Source organism: Brassica napus, chromosome A2 (genome assembly GCF_020379485.1).
Source record: "Brassica napus cultivar Da-Ae chromosome A2, Da-Ae, whole genome shotgun sequence".
NCBI classification, from domain to species: domain Eukaryota; kingdom Viridiplantae; phylum Streptophyta; class Magnoliopsida; order Brassicales; family Brassicaceae; genus Brassica; species Brassica napus.
This window is the reverse complement of record NC_063435.1, coordinates 13,068,535-13,093,330: the sequence shown is the minus strand read 5'-3', so window position 1 is coordinate 13,093,330 and position 24,796 is coordinate 13,068,535. Positions and strand designations below refer to the sequence as shown.

Sequence of the window (24,796 nt, the reverse complement as noted above, 5' to 3'; positions counted from 1 at the left end):
CTACTTTTTGCATTCGTGTGACATTCTTTAATTACAACCCAATTCATCTGAGTTTACAAACAAATGTTAGTTCTTAAGAAGCACAACAAACAGACAAAACAAATACATGTTACGTTCCTCTGTACAGTTTCTTTTTATCTTCGTCTGGGTAGGGCATGAATCGGAGAACCTGAGGATTGTTTGCCTCTGTAGTTTCTGCTTGGAGAATCCATCGGTCCTCTGTACGAAGCTTTAGGTAATAGAGGAGGGGTTGGCTCTACGGGAACTGACTCTGCAAAGCATGCTGTGTTCACACTTGTTCTCTCCATTTCTGTCTGTAGCAATTCGCTTGAATACTGTTTCGTTAGAACCTGATCACAAAAACAAAACACAATTTAGGACTTGAAGTTTGTTTATATATATATATATATGTTGGAAAGAGTAAGGAAGATAAAAGATGTTTACGAGGAGCTCATCAGCTGAAACAGATGATCCTTGTCTGTCATCTGAAGCTGTGTCTTCGCTGCCACGAGTTGGTCTGCGATTATGCCCTGGAGTGGTCTCAACTGATTCACTGACGCTCTCTAGAGCAATCTCCAAGACTGTTTCCTTGTAGAGTTTTATGAGACGCGGTTGCGTCGCTTGTAAAATATAGATTCAGTACTGTCTCGAAATATTCAAGCTGCAGCAGATGTTGTGCACAAAACAGAATCAGCAAATCATAATTCTACAAACCTTTTCTTCCACAAGAAGAAGAAATTACCTCAATATTACCTGTAGTTTACAAAATTATAAGGGTACTTCAGACTACAAACACTGTCGTGTCACTCGAGAGGAAACACATTAAAATCATCAGTGAACATGTTTGCATATAAAGAGCAATACCTCTGCATGGACGGCTACAAGAGTATGCAAGAGCTCAACAGCTGCATCTCGTACTTTAAGTAATCATCTTCTTCCTAGAAAATTTAGAGGCTAATCGTTAGTCATTACGCAGAGATTTCTTACTATCACTTGAGGTGCTGATCCCCATTGAATACCCGAGTCCAGCAAATAACTGGTGGCAGCTGTTCTGATCAAATTTGCCTTAGAAAACGTGTAATGCTCGAGGACCTTCTCTCCAAGACCAGAGAAAGACATAATTAGATCTTGAAGATCGCTGAAAAAAAAAAATCAATCAAGTCTTATGCACAACTTGTCTACCACTTAGAGAAGAGGTAAATAAGTATTGAACTAATGACAGTCAAGTAAGCAAGGGCCAACCTAGACTTCAATCAGTTGTATTTGAATTTGTTGTAAAGCTCTGAAGCAAGTTCATCTTTGTAGTAACCTATATTACTTAAGACCATCAACAACCGCCTGTGAGGATCCACAACACTTCCATAAGTGTTGGCTGATGTTACTTCCTGTTGATCATCAGAATATCCGTTTTTCCAATCCTCTCGTGTGGAAAGATCAGCACCAATTTGATCCAAGTGAGCTGATACATGAAGAAAACAAAATAGCAAACCAACTTAATAACTGTACAGTGTGCGCATTTTCCTGCATACATGAGGGGTAAAGGAATTACGGTGAAAAATAGTACCAGCAAAATCCAGAAAGCAGTTCAAAAATGCCAGTCTAACAGATATAAGCATTTCCTCAATCTTCTGATTTGGCAGCTTCACCTTTGACAGACAATCATCCTGAAAAAGGATGCACATAAAGTAACCACTTAAGTAACTGTGTATGCAGTTTCCTGAATACCAATGGCACACAAGTCATTTTTTTTTTTTTGTCACGAAACTGTTATATTAAATTAGATGTCCAAAAGACTTAAACGGTTACAACCGGAAGTGAATTTGACGGCTAAACAAAAGCGAAAAGTACTACAACAAGAGATAGGAGTGTTAAAGGGGTGAAGAAACCCGTAGACATGCTTCACTTGAAACCCTGAAACTGATGTTCCTAAGAACATACTAATGTCGGTACAACAACCGATGAAAGGGGACCCTGAAGAGCGGGTTTGAAGATCGTTGGTGAACACCAACACTGATGATAAGCCCACTGAAAAGCTAGATTTGGCTATGTAGTCCATTAAACAAACAAGATCAGCTCTTATACCAACTATGATAAACCGGGAGACTAGGTGAATCTCAACTTATAACTCACAAGTCATTTAAGTTCACATGCCACAACATATAACTCTGGAGAAGCTTGAACCACAACTAGTGAGTGACTGCTAGAATTCTGTTTTCTCTAATGTACAGGGAGAAAAGACTAAACCCTAAGGTCTTCTAAGGAAATATAGATGTCTGGAACAGCAAACACAATAAAATAAATCAGACAATGCAACTGTTCTATATAAGTTTACCAAAGAACATTTGAAACTTACAGATTGATTTGTTCCATCCCAGAGACAATAACTGAACGGAATGCAAGAGGCAAGTAAGAGATGGCATAAGGAGATTTATTCCTTTCAAGAATAGAAACAGGGATCCACGTCTCCTCTTTTGATATTCGTTCAGTGGATGCCCTCATCCAAGAGCAAAGCCTTTGGATATAAATCTTAGTGATTTCGGCCTGGACTTTTCTTAGTGCGACAACTGCCATAAGTATCAAAAAAACATACACAGTCTTATCAGTATACTTTCATTTAGACATTAAAACTCAAGCTTCGGAATAAGTTCAAATACCCGAACTGTGGGGGCACTGAATCTTTGGCTTCAAAGGCTTGACATGCTTTTGATACTTCTTGAATGGCATTGCTCATAAATGGGCGGAGAATGCACGATTCATCAAAATCACAAAATGTGTTGTTCACCTACAACAGCAGTAACCATGAAAAGAGAATGTTTAGAACCACTTTACAGCACATATACCAATATGGAGAAAAGCTTCACTGGAAATGTCATCTAACAAACACCTTTGCGAATCATCCCAGCAACTTCTTCCAAAGAATGAGTTGAAAACCTTGCCTCTGTGACTTTCTCCTCAGATTTATTGGCAGAAGTATCAGAGCGTCCGCAACGGGGGTTCATCCCGAATCCTTAACGCTAAAGCATATGTAAGTTTTAATATAATAATAATATTTAGGCTAATAAACGTAAGGATTGGTCCGTAATTAGGAGGTTTAAGGACTTGATCCTTGTGGTACGTGGCCGAATTTGAGTGGATCGTTCGTTAAAGCTGGAAATTTATTAGTTCTTTAGAATCAGTCTTCTTCTTCCCCTCAGCGATCGTCGGAGAGATATTTTCCCGTCGAAGAAAATGAGGATTGACGATAACGAAGGCGTCTCAGCTTCCAGCAAGCACCTGGTCTTCGCTTACTACGTCACTGGACACGGCTTCGGTCACGCCACCCGCATCGTCGAGGTTTTCCTTCTCACTCTCTCTCTCTCTGCATCATTCTTATCTGTGACTACTGTGTTAGTTCGATCGTGGCTAATTTGTGGCAATTCAGGTTGTCCGTCACTTGATCGCGGCCGGGCACGACGTTCATGTCGTCATCGGCGCGCCTGATTTTGTCTTCACGTCCGAGATTCAGTCTCCTAGGCTAAAGATTCGAAAGGTTTCTATCGATCATTTACTTGCTTACTCTTTCAATTGTTTACTGGAAACATAAGGATATATTGATTAATTGGCGATTGTTAGGTTCTTTTGGACTGTGGAGCTGTGCAAGCTGATGCTCTGACTGTAGATCGTCTTGCCTCCTTAGAAAAGGTTTTAACTCATGTGATCACTTGTAAATGATTATTGGTCTTATCTTGATTGCAATTTCCAGTTTATGAGCTTTACACTTTTTTGTGATGCTGCGTCTTCCACAGTATGTGGAAACAGCTGTGATTCCTCGAGCTGAAATCTTGGAAACAGAAGTGGAGTGGCTTCATTCTATCAAAGCTGATTTCGTGGTAATTAACCTTTTCTTTTCATACAATTTCTCAGCCCATCGTTAACTTATCTTGGACTTTTGCTTTGTAAAATTCACCTGGAGAATTTTTTCACTTTTGTTAAACACAGGTGTCTGATGTTGTCCCCGTAGCGTGCCGTGCAGCGGCTGATGCTGGCATACGTTCTGTCTGTGTCACCAACTTCAGGTGACGTTTTTTAATATCCTACTTTCAGTTTTGGTGTGTCTTGTTTGGCCTCCTGAGGTCTTGAGCGTGTTGTAGTCCACGTTCACAACCTAGCTTTTGTTATCAAATGTTCAACTCCCCTGTTTTAAAAGAAAATGTTTATAGTGAAAATATAGTCACAAATTGATTTTCTCCGGTGATCGAATTGAATAGCGCAAATTGGTTTCATGCTCAGCTTGATCCTTGAAGTTAGACTTTCCATTGATTCATGATTGACCAAAAATTTGATGCTGAATGGTTGAGCTAGGATTCAATATAGGTGACACCATTGCACACATTATTTTTAATTACAATCCTTAACTATTCAAAAAGTAAAAAAAACATTAAAATTTAATATTCTAATCCTAAGGACTCTACTTCCCAGCCTCACCGTTGCGCATGCTCTCAGTAACTTGGGATGACTGGACAGATAAGAATTTAGATTTAAATGAAGTAGGGAGCAAACCAACCTCATCATACGGAAAAATAACTACAAATTAGCAGAAGGATAGCTGATACCTTGGCAAATTTTCCACTGAAAACTGATAGAGCTGTTTTCCAAAACGCAGGGATGTGATGCACAAGCACACCGGTTATTATTTTGATGTATCTTCCCTTCAAAGCGTCAATCTCTTCGCTGGGAAACTCCACTGATTGTAGGTCAACTTGAACTTCGTTACTTTCAGTAGAAGATGCAGCATCTGACTAAAGGATCGGAAAAAATGCAGGTTATCATCTAAAGAACAGAATCTCTAATAGTCTTTTAATGATATATATATATAGCTATTCTCAACGTTGGACTCACATATGGAACGACGTTTTGTTGTATTTGTTGCCACTTCGCATCTGAGATGGCTCTCTCACGAGTCTCGTTGCGCAAAGTTTCCACCCTTGCTTCATGATCATATGTACATTTCTCAAGCAAGCCATGAATTCTATGATTCTGGTAAATTAAAGAGCCAAGAAAGATGGGATTATGGAGATGACACAATGATTATAACAAAAAGTGTGTAGGCACACAAGTTCAACATGTGTGTGTTTCCCAATTCTATAGAGGTGCTGTATTGAAAGTCAAGACAGCAATCATAAAAGATACAAATGAATGATTCTATAACTATAAGCTAAATGTCACTCTTGAGTCTCTGATTGTCAAATCTATTAGGAATCTGGATACTACGTAAAATATAGCAAGAGGGATAAAAGAGTGACATCTTCGAATATACCTACCTGAACATTTATATAATGCCACACCGGATCAGATTCGGGTTCCAGCTCCAGCAAAAGCCTCACAGTATTTTCCAGCTAAAATTAAAAATACACTGGAATGTGTCAAGCCTGATTTCAAAGTTTCCAAGAGGAAGTATGAAAGGTTTCAAGAAGTTGTACAAATATGCAGAAACCAAGTAAAAAATTAGTCACTTTAATTTATAAAAACTGTAAAAATGAATATGGGAATTCGTTTAACTCAAGTTAAGATTGATGAAGCAGATAAGATGAACAAGAGGCTGAAATATTTGACTTGATGGCATCACCATGCCTTTGGTAGATATATGTATCGATGAATGTTCAGTTAAATAACTAGCTGACATATGAATTAAATTAATAATAAATGACATACACTTGTGAAGTCTATTTTAGTATCTTCCATAGTCTTGTAAAGAGTGCCTTTGAATTCCAGCATAACTTTCTCAACCTCCTCGAGTACACGCTTCAGTATATTTACCTGAAAGCAGCTTGTTTTTCTATGTTGTCAAGAGCTTTGTTATGTGAGTAACTAAAAATCGTAATTATAATTAAAAACGATTCACTGCTAAGAAAGTGGATAACATCTGTCTCAAGAGAATGTGATAGAGAGTATAGACATACATGAGAAGGGAGAGCAATAGATTTCGCCTTCTTGTATTCTCGAACAGCCAAATCATATTCACCCTTGCTAATACTGTTACGAATGATACTTGGTAAGTTGAAGAGTGTCCGGAACCTCTGAAGCATTCCTTGTACAGACCTGATTTTCTCAGCTTGAGCCTAACAGTGGTTGAGAAAAAAAAAAGGCTTCAACAAACTGAAAGAGTGAGACAGCAAAAAAAAAATCCAAAATTAGACCGTACCAACCTGTCTCTCAAAAAGAGGCTCAAATGCAAGATTAGCCCTTGATGTCACACTTTTCATACAATTGAACACATGAGTAGTTCCTGACCCTTCTGGATCTTCTTCAATCCGCTTCAGTTTCGACTCAATATCTAGTTAAGAAAACCAAAAGTCTAGATATAAGAAGAACACAAATAAGGCAGTTAGTGCAATAACACATACATACCATCAATTGTTGTTTTACACGAGACGAAGCAGTCAAAATTGTCTTTTACCAATTGTTTTCTTTGCAAATTTCGACCCTTTAAGTCACTTTTCAAGCCAAGAGCACCAGCTTCCAAATCTGCTGCACTTGTGTCTTGGTGAATGCGAGAAAGAAACAGCTTCGGATCGAAATGATCAGAGAAGTAAATCAACTTTTCTGCAAAGAATCCAAAGAGGACAAATAGCATTAAATCAAACTGACTTGTAAGAGCTACCACTATTCTCAACTCCAGTTGTAGTTATTATTGAGAAGAAGAAAGACAAACCTCCAAGTGTATTGTCCACTTTCTCAGCTTTTGATGGGCTGCCTAAACTCTCACTGATTAATCTCAGTGTCTTGTTGTCTATTATCCTATATAATATAGTACTCAAAGTTAGGCTCACATAAGTAAGTATCGATGTGAGCGAATAAAGACTCCTAACTGGTTTTCAAGGTAAGCAGAAAAAAAGAGAGAGAGAGAGAGAACAACTACCCTAGTTTAAGTGGATCAATGCATTCCATCACACGAGGGAGTGACTGCAAACTAGTGAGAACCACTTTCTTGCCAGGCTCAGATACCTTATCCTCAAGTTTCTGAACCACTGGTGCGGTTCTTGATTCCCTCATATCACGAACCCTACGTGCAAGCTGCCAAAACGTGATCAGAGTTTAAGTAAGTTTAATAGACATCTAATTCCACGAGGTGTTCAAAAAAAAAAAAACATCTAATTCCACGTAACATCACTAATGTCCTTATTATATAGCTTTATATCTAATTCCACGTGCGTACCTCAGCTTCATTGACACGTTTCCAGCAATCAGGCTCCTCACCATCCAAAGTTCCTCCTCCATCATCCTCCTTCTTCGCTCTTCCTCTCTCCCTAACATCGCTTTCCCTCTCCACGTCATCATCCTCGCTCGAGATACTTAGCAACTCCACCTCCGGCTCATCCATAGACGGTTTCCTAGCAGGGGACGGCTTGTGCTGACGTGGCTGCTGGACCAGATTGGCAACAGGCCTGCTAGAGGAAGAGGAAGGAGGTTTCTGATAGGTGAGTGTTGCCGATACGATCGCGATCCTCTGGTTTAGCTAACTCGATTCTATCTAACTCTCACGCTCTCTCTCACTCACTCTCTCTCGTTTGTGTTAAAGAAAAGAAAAGCAAAGACACAAGCGAATTATAGAGTTCCCCGAATCTCCCTGGGTACTTCTCTCTTCAGGATTCTGTTTCCTGGAATTCACTATACTGATCGTTTATCAAGTCCCAAGCCAACTCTCAACAACCTGAGAGTGACTTTATAGCTGCATCACAACATACTGTGAGCTAACTGCTAGATGGGCTTCACCAACATTCACGTAGGCCCATTAACTCCCTGGCAGTGATTGATCAGTCTTGATACGGCCCAGTCAATACGACTGTTACGGTCGCAACTCCATTTGGGACTCAAGCATAGAACCACAAACTTCCACAAACTCCACCTTGGTTCATGCTTCCTCCCAAAATTGCATATCAACTTCGAATGCATTTATAGTGAACTCCTGAATCCTGGCATCTTCCAAGTTCTGTGTTGCTTCTGAACTTGACTACTGTCCTCAGCTTCTTGAACGCAAGCCCCTGCTGATTCCGGGGTAATGAGATCAACCCACCTGACCTCTTCTGCATCATCTCATTACGCTGTCACCTGAGATGATCCAACAGCTTGATATTCTCAAGCTTCCAAGACCTTTAAGGTCTTGATATGCTCCCTGAACTTATCTCCGGGTAGGACTTTAGTTAACACATCAGCCGCATTCTTCAACGTGTGAACTTTAAGTACCCTGACTTGTCCATCTGCCACTACCTCACGTATGAAGTTATACTTTACCTTCATGTGTTTCGTTCGTTCATGAAACATGTTATTCTTCGAGAGGTATATCGCACTCTGCGAATCACAGTGAATCTCTGCTGCTTCCTGCTCAAACCCCAGGTCCTCACATATCCCTTTCAACCATACTGCTTCCCTGCTAGCTTCTGAAAGTGATATATACTCGGCCTCTGTTGTTGATAGCGCCACAACTTTCTGTAAGCACGACCGCCAACTGACTGTATTACCTCCAACTGTGAACACAAACCCTGAGATCGATCTGCTCTTATCTTGATCTGCTGCGTAATCTGAATCACAAAAGCCTTGTACCAAGAAGTCTTTCCCTCTTGTAAATGTGAGACTATACCCCGCTGCACCTTTCAGATATCGCATGATCCACTTCACTGCTGCCCAATGTTCCTTCCCTGGCTTTCCCATATATCTGCTGACCAGACCGACAGCATATGCTAAATCTGGACGTGACCCAACCATAGCATACATTATGCTACCTACAGCACTCGCATATGGTATGTCTTCCATTTCTGCAGCTTGCTCCTCTGCTTCCTTCTTGCTTAATGCCTTAAGCTTAAATTGTGATCCAATAGGTGTCTGAACCTCTCTTGACTCCTCCATGTTGAATGCCTTTAGTACTTTTCTCAGATATCTCTCCTGTGATAGCACCAGTAGACCTTTATCTTTCTCTCTGAAGATGTCCATCCCCAGTATACGTCTGGCTGCACCCAAATCCTTCATATCAAACTCTGTCTTCAACAATGTCTTCAGCGTGTTGATCTCTACTCTGCTCTTGGAGGCAATCAGCATATCGTCGACATACAGTAGCAGAAACACTCTTGCCTCAATTGTAGAACCCTTTGAGTAGACACACGGGTCATATTGACTTCTAACATACTCCTCTCTAATCATAAACTCATCAAATCGATGATTCCATTCCCTCGGAGATTGCTTCAACCCGTAGAGGGATTTTCTCAACAGACAGACCTTGTCTTCCTGACCCTTCTTTACAAACCCCTCGGGTTGATCCATATAAATCTTTTCCTGTAGAACTCCGTGCAGAAACGCTGTTTTAACATCCATTTGGTCTAGTTCCATGTCGAAGTTGACAACAGCTGAGAGCAATATCCGTATCGACACATGCTTGACTACGGGTGCAAAGACTTCGTTGTAATCTATGCCTTCAATCTGAGCAAAACCCTTAGCTACAAGTCGTGATTTGTACCTTGGTTCTTCTACTCCTGGGATGCCCGGTTTCAATTTGTACAACCACTTGCAGCCAATCACCTTCTGATTCTTTGGTCTCTGAGTTAGGTCCCACGTGTGATTTTCATCTAGAGAAGTCATCTCTTCTCCCATGGAGTTGTTCCAGATGTCCCAATCTTTGCTTAGCTTTGCTTCTGTAAAAGATCTAGGTTCTTCTTGTTCTATGTCTTCAGCACTAGCCAGTGCATATGCCACCAAGTCTGCGTCTTCGTACTTAGATGGTGGCTTTGTTTGACGTCTGACGCGATCTCTAGCCAGTAGGTACTCACTGAGATCTTCTTGATTACTGCAGCCGAGTCCGTCTTCTTCATCTGAACTACTCTGGTCCTCAATTCCCACCTTTCTACTGACTGGATCTGCTCCACCTCGAACTGAACTCCCTGATGCCGGTTCAATTAGTTCCTCCTTGAAGGTAACTTTCTTCTTAGACTTTGGCGTAGAGTGAACCTCAAGTTCCTGAGGATTGTTGTCCTCAAGATCCTTATGTTTGTATAGATGTTCTTCATGGAAAACCACATCTTTACTTATCACAACTTTCTGTTCCTCCAGTAGCCAGACTCTGACGCCTTTAGTTCCCTCAGCATACCCAAGGAAGATCCCCTTAGTAGCTCTTGGGCTAATCTTGTCAGCTATTGTGTGTACGTATGCCACACAGCCAAACCTTTTGAGATGATCGTAGCTCGGATCTGACCCTGTCCAAACTGCCTCTGGAACTTCATAGTCTATTGCCGTTGTTGGTGATCTGTTTATGATGTACACAGCTGTTGACGCTGCCTCTGCCCAGAACTCTGCCTCAAGTCCTGTTTCAACCAGCATGCTTCTCACCTTGTTCATTATCGTGCGGTTCATCCTTTCTGACACTCCGTTCTGTTGGGGCGTATAGGGGCATGTCTTATGACGTTTAATGCCTGACTCTCTGCACACCTTATCAAACAAGCTGTTGCAGAATTCTAACCCATTGTCGGTTCGCAGGCACTTGATCTTCTGTCCTGACTGGTTCTCTACTAACGCTTTCCACTCTTCAAACTTCTTAAATGCTTCATCTTTTGTATGTAAGAAGTATATCCAAACCTTGCGTGAAAAGTCGTCTATGAAGGTTAGGAAGTATCTGCTTCCTGACAGGCTTGGTGTTACATTGGGTGATCCCCACATGTCTGAGTGTACATAGTCTAGGATGCCCTTGGTGGTGTGTTTCGCCTTTGGGAAGCTTTGCTTATGAGATTTCCCCATTGCGCAAGCCTCACAAAATCCCAGCGTGTTGATCTCAGCTTTCTTCAGATAGCCTTTCCTCACTAGAGCTTCCATCGATGATTGGCTCATATGTGCTAATCTCGAATGCCACTGACTTGTCTTGTCAACCAAGTTGCAAGACGCTCCTCCATTTGCTTTCCTGACTGAACCTTGTAGGTAGTAAAGCCCCTGATCATATTTTCCCGTGAGTACCTTCTGATTTCCCTTGAAGAACTGAACCTGAAAACCTTCTCCGCGATATGTGCATCCAGACTTTTCAAGTTGTCCATAGGAGATCAAGTTTCTTCTCATCTCTGGCATGTACCGTACCAAGCCGAGGGTAACTACAGTGCCATCTGGATTGTCTATTGTGACAGTCCCTACTCCCTTTACCATGCAGAACGTGTTGTTTCCCATCATCACTTTGTTTCCTTCCACCTCTTGAAAATCCGATAGTACTTCTTTATTAGGCGTTATATGAAACGTGCACCCAGAATCTAGCACCCAGTCTTCATCTGATGCTTGTGTGCTTGCCGTCAAGGCTATGGAGTCTGGAAGCTTCATGGCTACGTTTGCAGAGCTAGAAGAGCTCCCTTTATCGTACTGCTTCCTTTGTGGACAATCTCGTTTCCAGTGGTTTTCATCCCCACATACCCAGCATGCTTTTGGAGCAAACTTCTGTCTTGACTTCGATCTTGTTCTGTCATAGTCTCTACTCTTTCCACGGTTGTTATAGCCCCGATGACCCTTCTTATCTGACCTCCCCCTTGATTCCACGTACAACCCATCTGAGCCTTGTCTTGATTTGTTTAAGGCTCCCTTTTGTCGTAGCTCAGCTTCCTTGGCGTACGCTGAAGAAACCACTTCATTAACCGTAAGAGTCTCTTTGCCAGTTCCGTACTTCAAGGTGTGCACAAGGGGTTCATATGATGATGGTAGGCTCGTCAGAAGTTGGATTGCCTGATCTTCATCACTCACTACAATCTTTAGACTGGCTAGGTCTGCGATCAGCTTCAAGAACGTGTCTAGGTTCTCCTCTATCGACTTTCTCTCCTCCATCTTGAAGCTTGCAAAGCTTTGCTTCAAATAGATCCTGTTAGGCAAGGATTTAGTTTGATAGTCCTGCTCCAGGGCCTTCCACATTCCCAGTGCGGTAGGCTCGTGCATTATCTTTCTCAAGATAGTGTCGCTTAGGCAGGTGCTCAGCAAGTTTCGAACTCTGACGTCTTTCTCAGCTGCCTTGGGATCAGCTTTCACCTCTTTCTTCTCTGTATCATCTTCTTCCTTAGTCTCAGCTGTTGGTTCAGATTCTTCCCTTAAGACTGACGAGAGGCCTTGAATCTCCAATTGCCCCAGTAGTTTGTACTTCCATAAGCTGAAGTCACCTTTGCCGTCGAACTTCTCCATAACGAATCTTCCCGGAGTTGGATCCATGTTGCTCAATCTCGATCGATCTATCACCTGCAGATAACAGACAGATACCAAAGACTCAGCAAATATCTAATCTCAAACACGGATCAACAAACTTTGAAGAATCAGTTTCAGATTCGATTAGTCGGCAAAATCAATCTCAAACTTGTCAATCTCTAGAAGAAGTTTAGTATATCTCCCTGATATCTCTGAGACGTTCAAGATCAGTCGATTTTCCTCTAGGCCTGATCAGAACTCCACTGGTACAGCTGAGATCGGGGATCTTGATCGCGCTTGTCAAGATCTAGATGATCTTGCTTTGGTGAATCCCAGAAGCTCGAGTCGCCTTCTCGTATCGTCGTCGCTCAACCAGCGCTCTGATACCACTTGTTGCCGATACGATCGCGATCCTCTGGTTTAGCTAACTCGATTCTATCTAACTCTCACGCTCTCTCTCACTCACTCTCTCTCGTTTGTGTTAAAGAAAAGAAAAGCAAAGACACAAGCGAATTATAGAGTTCCCCGAATCTCCCTGGGTACTTCTCTCTTCAGGATTCTGTTTCCTGGAATTCACTATACTGATCGTTTATCAAGTCCCAAGCCAACTCTCAACAACCTGAGAGTGACTTTATAGCTGCATCACAACATACTGTGAGCTAACTGCTAGATGGGCTTCACCAACATTCACGTAGGCCCATTAACTCCCTGGCAGTGATTGATCAGTCTTGATACGGCCCAGTCAATACGACTGTTACGGTCGCAACTCCATTTGGGACTCAAGCATAGAACCACAAACTTCCACAGTGAGATCTCTCTGAGCCTGCTCTTTCAACGCCATTTGAAGAAGCTCGTCTTCGTCGCTGTCGCTCATCGACATGGTTCGATGTTCCGATGGTGATGATCGTCACTCCTCCTCCTCCTTCGTTTGAGATCTCTCTGAGAAGATTATTGTTTTCCTTTTTTTCCTAGAAATATTAGTTTTACCATTAAAATATAAAAAAAGGTTAGACGGAAAAATCAAAAGATTTTGCGATGATAATGAAAGCGTTAATACAGGGTAGACTAGTATGAGGGACATACTTTCTTTTCTTTGTCAATGGCCGACACATTTATTATTTTACTTTTCTTCTCAGAAACTCTTTGATTACTTACACATGTATTAATATTTCTTTTTTACTAGTTTCATTTTCAGTCAACTGTAATTATATATACGTGGAAGTTAATCCAGTAGTCAAAGAATAAAAACTTCTACACAAAATGTAAGATTTGGAGGTTGATTGTTGTAGTAAAGTGGTTTTTGGCTTTTGTTTTTGAAAAACTACTTTATATACCAATCAAGATTTTGTTGAAAATAAATTTTTAAAAATTAGGGAAACTTGTTTTTCAGAAAACTAACTAGTTCTAAAAAAAACCGTTTAGACCTTGATTGATAAAACATTAGCATTAGCATTATGCTCTATATTATTATATCAATAATTGGCACAAAAGCATTTAGAAGAGCATTTACTAAATGCTAATGCTCTCCAAATGTTCTTTGGCCAATGATATCAACCGAAGCTATTATAAAAGCATTTGCATTTAGAATTTATAAAATTAAGAAAAATTATATAAATTAATTCATTTATTTTATTTAATAATACATAAATTATTTTTATATCCAGAAAATAAAATTTTGATTTCTAAAATTAGTTCACAGAAAAATATCTTTTTAAAAAATTAGGTATTTCGCATATAAAATATAATTTAATTTATTTTAAATGTGAAATATTATTTTTAAAATAGATATTTTAATTATAAATTTATTTTAAAATAATATTTTTCGATATAAACATAATTTTTAAATTACTAAATAAAATAAATAAATTTTATATTTTAAAATTTATATGTTAATATTTATATATATATATATATATATATATATTAGAAATATATTTATTAAAAATAAATATATTATACATTATATACTAATTTTTATAATAATTTTAAATAACATACTCATATTGCTCTACCAATCATCTTATTAAACAGTTTAGCAAAAGCATACAGCTTACTGTTTTTATAGCATACTGCTACTGCTTTATCATCTGCTCTGCCAAGCAAGGCCTTAGTGATGATTGTTTTGTTGGTTTTTAGATTTTGGTTTTTGATTTTTGGTTTTTAGCTTTTGGTTTTTAGTTTTTGGTTTTTGATTTTGCAGTAAATTTTAGTTTTTTTGAAAACTTGAATGGTAATTTTAGATTTTAGTTTTTTAGTTTTTAGTTTTTATTTTTAAAAATAAAATAAAATATTATTAATATTAAAATGTTTATTCTAGAAAAACAAAAAAAGAAGATACTATTATCAAAACGCTCTCCAAACTTATTAAAAAAATATTTTAAAACAAAAATAATAAACATAAAATAAAAACTATCTTAAATCCCATCAAGATGCATAAATTTGATCTTGAATGCTTTCCATATAGTGCACATGAATGTTATTATTTTCTTCGTTTTCATCTGAATCAGAGTCTTCAACTGGTCCATTACCACCATTTGTATCGTCGGCATCAAAATCAACATCTCCTAAATTTGATAGCCTAATAAAATTATGTACCGCCATTGTAGCTGCAACAACTATTCTTTGAACTTGTATGTTGTATCTTGGCTTCTCTCTTAAAACCCGCCATGTTTCTTTCCAAACACCAAAAATCTTTTTAATAACAGATCGTCGCGAAGAATGTCGTTTGTTAAACATTTCTTTATAAATAATGGGCGGACTAGCTCCATCGTATTGGCTAGGACAATATATTTCCCTTCTTATAAGGAGTAAGAAATCCAGGTCGAAGAAAATAATCAAAATCTCTCAAATAATACTTTTCAAAAGGTGCTGTCGAAAATTGATGCGGCCCCTCTATTGCTAGAACTTTTGCATCATGAGCTGATCCCAAAATACCTATATATATATATATATGTAAACAACATGTCCATATTGCAAATAACTAAAACATTCATGCTCATGTCATTTTTTCGTGTTCCAATATTTTTCTGAATCTTTCCCTGCAATAGTGACAGGAACATGTGTTCCATCGATTGCACCAAGAAATCCTTTAAAGTAAGGCCAATATCTATTAGATTGTAATCTAGGAAGAGGTTGTGTAAGCTCATCTAGACCAGGTATAAGAAAATGAACCGCTATCTTTTCAAGAGCACTCAACACTTCATGAAATTTCCTGCTTATGGTTTCATGTGCAATACTAAGTAAAACCAAAAAAATAGGAAATATAGCTTATATGTATGAAACAGTTAAAGAAATAACAGAAACTAATTTTATTGATAAGTTAAGATAATTTATATGAGTTATTTTAACTACATCAATTTATTATTAGATAAAAATAATATTCAGATATTTTATAATAGTTGTAGTAAAATAAAGTTTTCTTATGATTAGCATAGATGTAATTTACTCTATTAAATAAAAAATGTGACCGTTAGTTTATTATTTAATAAAATATTTAAATATCGTTATAATTTTAGTGAAACTATGCTGTGTTATAATTAAAATAGATGAAATATGCCTTATGTATGCCCTAGGTATTATATAGATGTGGGGATTATTATTAGCAATCAAGCATACCTTAGGTAGAGTGCCTTACGTATTATCCTAGTACCAAAATGTCTTGTATACGTTTTATAGCAAAAAAAAAACTTAAGTTATTTTGTAATTATAAACTAGGTGTTTTGCCCTACATGCGGAAATAATTATTTTATAAATATTTATTAATAAATATAATATTAGTTTAGAGATAAAAAATCAAATCAAATATTAAATTTATACTTTTAGCATTTTTGAATTCTTAATTTTTGTTTATTTAAAAACATAATTTGGATAACAACATTAATATTTTTATTTTAAAATTTGTTGTTATCTTTAACAATGTTTTAATATTAATTTATAAATAATTTTCTAATTAAATAAATAAATCTATAATTGTTAGTATAAAGTAAAGTAATTAAACTAAATAAACGAAAACACCTAAAATTATGGAGAAGCTGACATATAAATGAAATCACTTCATAAATAATAGTATAGATAAATGTAACAAAAATTCCAAGCAAAAAACTAGAAAAAATTGGTTTTTGGTTTTTGTTACAAATCGACAGATATTCTAAAAACTAGTTTCCGTAGATTTCAGTAAATCTATTTCTCAAAAAGTTTAATTGGATAAAAATAGTTTTTGGAAAAAAGAAAAAGCAAAAACTATTCTAAAAATTAGCTTTTGGTTGTGGAAGCACCGTAGCCTATTGGTTAAGGTTTAAAGGTTTCTATACTCAGGTTTGGAGTTCAAAGCTCCAATAACTCATCGTTGATACTGATAAATTTATGTGTTATGATGATAATATTTCATATAGTTACTAATTTAAGAAAACCCAAATTTTTTTGTTAAATTTATAAAATGAATCAACGGGCTTTTGTTTTTATTAAATTTAAAATATTGATAATTTCACTAATAAGCTGTTAATAAATATCATTTTATATATAAGAGAAACATTCTGGTATTTATATATTATAAAAATAGAAAAAATATTTAAAAATAAAAATTTAATTTAAAATTATTATTTTAATTAATTTTCTGGAAAATTCTCATTAAAATGAATAACCACAAACATAGGTATGCAAAAGGTGATTTAGAAACAAAATTTCATATGTTAATTTGTTTTATTTGTAGATATATTTTATTATTATTATTCTTATTATTATTATTATTGATTTTTATTTTTAATTTAATTTTTCAAAAAATTGAAAAAACTAGAATCCAAAATCTCAAATCTAAAATCACCATTCAAGTTTTTCCAAAAACTAAAATCTACAGGTAAATAAAAAAAATTAAAATTAAAAACCAAAATCTAAAAATCAAAAATCAGAAACCAAAATCTAAAAATTAGGCAAAAATCATCACCTTAATTTCTAAAGTAAATTTTTTTGACTATAGATGCAATAAATATTAGAGGTTACAGAATACTACATTGCATAAAAATACATAATGTTGTAAAAAAAATTAAACCATTCATGAAATAAAAAGATATTTATTGTATTTTAAAATAGTTTATTTATTTTAATAATTAAATAAGTTAATAATTTGTAATTATTAATTATTAGAAATGCATATTTTTAATAAAAAAAAAGAGTTAAAACAGTATTAAACAAATTATGTACCTTATAAAACCGATTCAGTAGTATTTAATCAGCGTTAGAAATTGCGACTAGTGAGAATCGGGTATAGACACCAGCGTTTTATTATCTCTCTCTTGGCTCAACAACCCTAGGGAACCTTCACACCGGTTTAACAAAACAAAAGAGCTTCGCTACTCCTTCTCTCTCTGCGCCGCTCTATCTCTGAATCTAGCTAACCCTCAACCGATTCATTCATCCCTCTCCGCACGTAAGGTAAACGCCTCTCTCGATTCTCCTCTCAAACACACAGCATCGCTTTCTCGTCCTTAGGTCTGTGCCGATCTCGAAAATCGTAGATAGATTTGTTAAACCTAAAACTGATTCCGTTCGATTGCAGATAATTTATCGATGGGGCGGAAGAAGCCGAGTGCTCGTGGTGGAGACGATGAACCCACTGCTTCATCTCTCGTTGGTGGCGCTAAATCCAAGAAGAAGTCCGTTCAAATCGACGACGATGAGTACTCCGTAGGAACGGAGCTCTCTGAGGATCCGCCTAAAGGTGAGGAAGACAAGGTTGTTATCACTGGGAAGAAGAAGAGTAAGAAAGGGAATAAGAAAGGTGCGCTTCAGGATGATGAGGAAGACGATGTTGTCCCGGAGATTGCTTTTGAAGGGAAGAAGAAGAAGTCTAAGTCCAAGAAAGGTGGTGGCTCTGTTAGCTTTGCTTTGCTAGATGATGATGAAGGTGATAAGGATGATGAAGATGATAAAGTGGAGGATGAGCCTGTCATGAGTAACAAGGGTAAGAATGGTGGTAATTCGTTTGCGGCTTCAGCTTTCGATGCACTTGGTGGTGATGATGAAGATGACGAGGAAGCGGAAAAAGATGAGGAGGAGGTGTCTCCCATCACCTTCTCTGGTAAGAAGAAGTCTTCTAAATCGTCCAAGAAGAGTGCTAATTCATTTGCGGCTGCTTTGCTTGATGATGATGATGATGAAGAGGAGACTAATGCCGTTGAGGAGGAAGAGACTCCTGAGATCATGTTTACTGGTAAGAAGAAGTCGTCTAAGAAGAAGGGCAGTAGTGTTTTGGCCTCGTTAGGTGATGATGACTCGATGCTAGGAAGTGAAGTTGCTGAGGAAACGAGTAAGGATAAAGCTTCGGATACTAAGAGTGCAGAGGTTGTAGAACCTGCGAAGAGTAAGAAAAAGAAGAAGAATAATAAGAGTGGAAGGACAGTACAGGAAGAAGATGATTTGGACAAACTTCTTGCAGAACTTGGAGAAGGCCCAGCTTCTGGAAAACCTGCTTCATCCCAGCCCGAAGAAGATAAAGTTCAAGCTCAGGCTCAGCCAGTTGCACCTGTAGAGAATGCTGGTGAGAAGGAAGAAGAAGAAGAGAGTGCTGCAGCGAAGAAAAGGAGAAAGAAGAAGGAGAAAGAGAAGGAAAAGAAAGCAGCAGCTGCAACCTCGTCTGTGGAGGTTAAGGAGGACAAGCAAGAAGAATCAGTAGCTGAGCCACTGCAGGGGAAGAAGAAGGATGCAAAGGGTAAAGCAGCTGAGAAGAAACTTCCTAAACATGTTAGAGAGATGCAAGAGGCTCTTGCACGAAGGCAAGAAGCTGAAGAGAGAAAGAAGAACGAAGAGGAAGAGAAATTGAGAAAGGAGGAAGAGGAGCGTCTTAGGCAGGAAGAGCTTGAGAGGCAAGCTGAGGAGGCTAAGCGCAAGAAGAAGGAAAAGGAAAAGGAGAAACTTTTGAGGAAGAAGCTAGAGGGCAAGCTTCTAACAGCAAAGCAAAAGAGTGAAGCTCTTAAGAGGGAGGCTTTTAAGAACCAGTTGCTTGCTAATGGTGGAGGTCTCCCACTTGCAGATGAGGGCGAGCCTGCCACAAAGCGTCCCGTTTATGCCAACAAGAAAAAGTCAGCTCGCCAAAAGGGCAATGACTCTGCCTCTGTTCAGGTGGAAGAGGAGGTAGACCCAAAAGAGAGTCATGCAGATGAGCCAGATACTTTAGGTGAAGTGGGTTCAGCAGAAACTGAAAAGGTTGATTTAGTAGAGTCAGCAGACACTGATGAGAAATCAGGTACTGCTGATGTAGCTGCAGAGAATGGGGCTGAGGAAGATGAGGAAGAAGATGAATGGGATGCAAAAAGCTGGGGGGATGATGTTGATCTTAAGTTCAAAGGTGATTTCGATGATGAAGAGGACAAAGCTCAGCCTGTAGTGAAGAAAGATATGAATGACGCTGTCTCAAAGACGCAAGATTCAGGTTAGTATGACTCTGGTTCTCTGCCCGTTTTTAATGTTCCATTGGTTATCTGTTTTTATTCTAATCTTCTGAATTTTTACACAGGCCCTGAAACGGTAAAACCAACTGCTAAACCAGCAGGTACGGAAAACCCAACAGCACCTGCCACTAAAACTTTACCTGGAGTGGAAGATGCTGCACGTGGAAAACGTGCTACCCGGGCAAAAGATGCCTCTAAGAAAGGCAAAGGCTTAGCTTCCAGTGAACCCAAAGAGGGTGAAGAAAATCTCCGCTCTCCCATTTGCTGCATCATGGGCCATGTCGATACTGGTAAAACAAAGCTGTTGGATTGCATCAGAGGAACAAATGTACAGGAAGGCGAGGCTGGAGGTATAACTCAGCAGATTGGCGCAACATATTTCCCTGCGGAAAACATCCGAGAGAGAACCAGGGAACTGAAAGCCGATGCAAAACTTAAGGTGCCAGGTCTATTGGTTATTGATACACCTGGTCACGAGTCCTTCACGAATCTGCGGTCAAGGGGTTCAAGTTTGTGCGACCTTGCAATTTTGGTGGTTGACATAATGCATGGGTTGGAGCCACAAACCATAGAATCTCTAAATCTATTGAGAATGAGGGACACGGAGTTCATTGTTGCTTTGAATAAGGTGAGACTGCTTGTCATTCTGCTGGATGAGAGTTTTTGTTCTTTGTTTGTTAATTCCTTTGTTGATAATTAATCCTTTCATCCTCCAGGTGGATAGGCTATATGGATGGAAAACATGCAAGAATGCTCCTATCGTAAAGGCAATGAAGCAGCAAACTAAAGATGTTGTAAATGAATTTAACATGAGGCTCACTGGGGTAAGTTAATACGTCTAGATTTTTTTTATGCACGGCTTGAGCTATCACTTAAGGTGTTTCGTTCGTATTTCAGATTATAACTCAGTTCAAGGAGCAAGGTCTCAACACTGAGCTTTACTACAAGAATAAAGAAATGGGAGAAACTTTCAGTATTGTTCCTACCAGTGCTATTACGTATGAATATCTGTTCATCTCTTCAATTTACATCTTAACCGACAACTCATCCATCCTAAATAGTTGGCTAACTTTGGTTCTTTATATTTCAGTGGGGAAGGGATCCCAGATCTTTTGCTGTTGTTGGTTAATTGGGCTCAGAAAACAATGGTTGAGAAGCTTACATATGTTGACGACGTGCAGGTATCTCATCTCTCTTTTAGGGATCTTTTTTTTTCCTAACTACTTCAGTATGATAATTCTTAACCCTATCTTGAAATGGTCGAACAGTGTACTGTCCTGGAGGTCAAAGTTATAGAAGGCCATGGAACAACGATTGATGTTGTGTTGGTAAACGGTGTACTTCACGAAGGTGATCAAATCGTCGTGTGTGGGTTACAGGCAAGTATAAACCTTGTTATCTATAACCAAAAAAGTCATGCACTGGGTACAAGTCATAGACTTAGAACTTTGAAAAGTAAAATTATTTCTTCCTCTTCTGTTTCAGGGACCTATAGTCACAACGATTAGAGCGCTACTGACTCCTCATCCAATGAAGGAGCTACGGGTGAAGGTACTTTCAAATTCTCCACTTCATTTGTCCTTTGACTGTTATTCCTTCACAGATATGGTTCATTTAAATTGTTTTCTTATTTCTTGGTCTGATGTTTCAGGGTACTTATGTGCATCATAAAGAAATAAAGGCTGCACAGGGTATAAAAATTACAGCGCAGGTGATTGAACAGACTCCACAATTATCTGAGTTGCTAGTTTTTGCAGTTAAATTTAATGATGGTTTGAATCACATCCTGAATACCCTTTCCCTTTTTGGTTTGTGTTTAAAAAAGGGTCTTGAACACGCTATTGCTGGCACTGCTCTGCACGTGATTGGACCTGATGATGACATCGAAGCAATCAAGGAGCAGGCAATGGAAGACATGGAGTCAGTTCTGAGCAGGATTGACAAAAGCGGCGAAGGAGTTTATGTACAAGCGTCTACACTAGGGTCACTTGAAGCGTTGCTTGAATTCTTGAAGTCCCCAGCTGTGAAGATACCTGTAAGTGGCATCGGTATAGGGCCTGTGCATAAGAAGGATATCATGAAGGCGGGAGTGATGCTCGAGAGGAAGAAGGAATACGCTACGATTTTGGCTTTTGACGTGAAAGTGACAACAGACGCTCGTGAGCTCGCAGACGAAATGGGAGTTAAGATCTTCTGCGCTGATATCATCTACCATTTGTTCGATCAGTTTAAGGCGTATATTGAGAGTATCAAAGAGGAGAAGAAGAAGGAATCAGCCGATGAAGCAGTCTTCCCATGTGTCCTTCGGATTTTACCTAACTGTGTGTTCAATAAGAGAGACCCAATAGTCCTTGGAGTTGATGTCGTCGAGGGTATACTTAAGGTAATCCTATTTTTTTAACTCACACACATGTCGACCTCCTATGGTTCACACTTTCTTAACATTTGTTTTCTTAGATTGGAACTCCTATCTGCGTCCCTAGTAGAGAGTTTATCGATATTGGCCGCATTGCCTCTATTGAGAACAATCACAAGCCTGTTGACTATGCGAAGAAGGGCAGCCAGGTGGCCATCAAGGTAATAGTGGGATCATTCTCTTCAACAAGCTCGCAAAATTGTCGCTGTGTGTTTCACGCATTCACCTTGCTTTCTCTGTAATACAGATTATTGCTTCAAACCCTGAAGAGCAGAAGATGTTTGGGAGGCATTTTGACATGGAAGATGAGCTTGTGAGTCACATTTCGAGGAGATCTATCGACATTCTCAAAACTAACTACAGGGTAAGTGTAGTCGAACTTGTTTCTCCTTATTCAAATTCATCATCATGAGTAGAAAAAATGATGCAAGCAATAAAAACAATTTAAAATGCAGGATGAGTTATCCATGGAAGAGTGGAAGCTAGTTGTAAAACTGAAGAACATCTTCAAGATACAGTAGATTCCCCGACACAACATTCAAATGTCTACTTTGGAGTTTTGAAACGCTCACACAGGCCTTGTGATGCTGTGTCTGCGGCGATGCAGAATGAACAGATTATTATCTTCCTGCTTCTGACGCAAGCATTTACGAAGATTTGAGAGAGGTTAAAGAGAGACGAAAGAGTTTTTTTTTTAATGTTATCTTTCTCCCTGAAAAGTGCTGAATAATTGGTTTATGAACCACCTCGTGCTGGCACAAACTTGCAGGGAAATAAGATGTTGAGTTTTGAGATATACAACAAATATTGTTCTACCTTGTCGTATGCTTTTTAAAAATAGTCTGGAGTTGACAAAAATCACATCTACTATAGAGGTCACCGTAGTAAAAGTTTTGGTTAAAGTTTATTCAGATTTTGATAATGCTTTTCCCATTTTAAAATAAATAAATGTCTTAAGAAATTTGCGTTTGAAGGATAATTTAAATTGATATATTTTATTAGTTAATACTTAATTGTGATAAATTGTAACTTGTATAATGTATTAAATATATAGAATTAGTGGTACTGGTTTCAATCTATTCTATTAAAAGGGAATCAGTCTTGAAAAATCTACTTATACAAAATTGTTTGGATTATTTCCTAAGAATTAATAATTTCATGGTCCTACTTAAATTTTTCCTAACAATATATTTTCATAAATTTTTTTGATTTTCTTTAGATATTATAAGTGTGACACTCCTATATTTATGGTAACTATTATATTACCTTCTATAAATTTCACCCCTTGATTATAAATTTCTCCTTTTAGTTATTGATATTCCATATAAGATTTACTAACCAATATTTTTTTGATGCAATAATATATAAACTCGTGGGTCCATAGACTAATCTATTATGTATGCGACCATATATATATTATATAATGTTTATTTTAATTCTTAAATTCATATCTATATAAAACGAATGGTATGATGCATGTCACCATTAAATAATACATGCCATTTGAATTAAAATAGTCTGGTAAGTAATATATGTATTTTAAATAAATGAGTTAATGAAGTATGATAAATAATTATCACAAAATCATGTTTTACTATAGAACCGATCAAACTTAGTAGTATATTATATTATTTTCATTTCATAAAAAATGATATTAACATAAAAATACTGAACAAATTTGAAAAAATGCATATGAAGTTAGTTAAAAATTATCCTCGGGCCAACGTATTTAATTAACTTTTTACTATAATTCATATACAACCACTTAAACTATATTATGGAAAATTAAAAAATACAAATAATTTAGAAAATATTGCTCCGTATTCTCTCTTTTTTTTAATAAAAAAATAAGTTGACTTGATTTTTACTTATGAAGCACAATTACTAAAATCCAAAATAATGATTTTTTTTTTTTGGACAACAAATAATGTTTAGTATAAAAGATGCTCAAATACAAGTCCACTTCTGTAATTCAATTTAAATAACAAAATAAATTTACAAATATAATTAGGTCCATAATTAATATTTATATTATTTGAGTTTCAAGCTTGCAGGTTTCCGCGGGTTATTCAATCATATATTATATACTAAACACATTGAGATTAGTATAAACTCTTCACTAGGTTTGGAATACCTAAGTTAAACAAGATTTTTCTCTTTTGAAAAAGTATTAATCCCGTGCTTCAAAAGTTTGAATTGACTTTTGAAAAAATATCATCCAATTTATATGAGATTTTATCGGGTCAACCAATATTGGATAGCGGGTTAATGATAGTGTTTACGTTTTTACCGACTTTTATCAGATTTTTATATATAAAGTTTTATCAAAATTCAGACCAGATTTATATGAGTCACCTGATTTACTTCTGAGACTGTAGGTTTGGTTCGGGTATGAAAACACTGCTAAAATATTAAAAATTCTACAATATATATACTATTGGATTACCCCAAAATCTGCCAAGTAAATTTTTTGTCTCATCAACTCAACAAATATAACTCTTACAAAATACACACAAAATGCAACGATGACGTTGTAACATAAGAATACACATATAAAATGTAAAATAAACTATTTGATAAATTATATAATTTTAGACTAAAATTCTTTTACTTTTTCGATATAATAGCACTTTATAACTTAATAATATACTTCAAAACATCAAAACCAAAATAATAATTCATATCAAACAATATTATTAATCGGAAAAAACCCGCGCTTTTGAAGCGCGGGTCAAAATCTAGTATGTTTTAAAAATTTGTCCCAAAATTAGTT

General features: G+C 37.4%; 3 protein-coding genes across 11 annotated transcripts; 2 read left to right on the top strand and 1 right to left on the bottom strand.

Moving 5' to 3' along the window:
• Positions 1-12: 12 nt before the first annotated feature.
• LOC106412372 (exocyst complex component SEC5A-like) lies at positions 13-13,480 on the bottom strand. 9 transcript variants are annotated; one of them, XM_048761553.1, is made up of 20 exons: positions 12,977-13,480; positions 7,196-7,462; positions 6,899-7,053; positions 6,692-6,777; positions 6,388-6,582; positions 6,186-6,313; positions 5,940-6,098; positions 5,692-5,796; positions 5,301-5,375; positions 4,879-5,016; positions 4,593-4,778; positions 4,483-4,495; positions 2,885-2,977; positions 2,655-2,782; positions 1,565-1,664; positions 1,243-1,459; positions 1,020-1,092; positions 743-938; positions 445-661; positions 13-350 (listed from the first exon to the last, which is right to left on the bottom strand). In XM_048761553.1, the coding sequence occupies exons 1-14, from the start codon at positions 13,043-13,045 to the stop codon at positions 2,763-2,765; spliced, it is 1,689 nt and encodes a 562-aa protein (XP_048617510.1). In that variant the 5' UTR covers positions 13,046-13,480; the 3' UTR covers positions 13-350; positions 445-661; positions 743-938; positions 1,020-1,092; positions 1,243-1,459; positions 1,565-1,664; positions 2,655-2,762. The 9 variants fall into 9 exon arrangements, with proteins under 9 accessions (XP_048617510.1, XP_048617524.1, XP_048617523.1 ...); XM_048761567.1 differs by having other exon boundaries at positions 865-938; XM_048761566.1 differs by having other exon boundaries at positions 445-938; positions 1,020-1,138.
• Positions 3,034-4,177, top strand: LOC106416928 (L-arabinokinase-like). The gene is made up of 5 exons (XM_048761582.1): positions 3,034-3,333; positions 3,422-3,529; positions 3,613-3,681; positions 3,786-3,869; positions 3,979-4,177. Exons 1-5 carry the CDS (start codon positions 3,229-3,231, stop codon positions 4,057-4,059), a joined length of 447 nt encoding a protein of 148 aa, XP_048617539.1. The 5' UTR covers positions 3,034-3,228; the 3' UTR covers positions 4,060-4,177.
• A 3,909-nt stretch (positions 13,481-17,389) lies between the features above and the next one.
• On the top strand, positions 17,390-22,881 carry LOC106397661 (eukaryotic translation initiation factor 5B-like). The gene is made up of 13 exons (XM_022703216.2): positions 17,390-17,592; positions 17,717-19,588; positions 19,673-20,235; positions 20,324-20,431; positions 20,505-20,605; positions 20,698-20,788; positions 20,876-20,986; positions 21,093-21,158; positions 21,259-21,318; positions 21,433-21,990; positions 22,065-22,184; positions 22,271-22,387; positions 22,479-22,881. The coding sequence occupies exons 2-13, from the start codon at positions 17,728-17,730 to the stop codon at positions 22,542-22,544; spliced, it is 3,822 nt and encodes a 1,273-aa protein (XP_022558937.2). The 5' UTR covers positions 17,390-17,592; positions 17,717-17,727; the 3' UTR covers positions 22,545-22,881.
• The last annotated feature ends 1,915 nt before the right edge of the window (positions 22,882-24,796 follow it).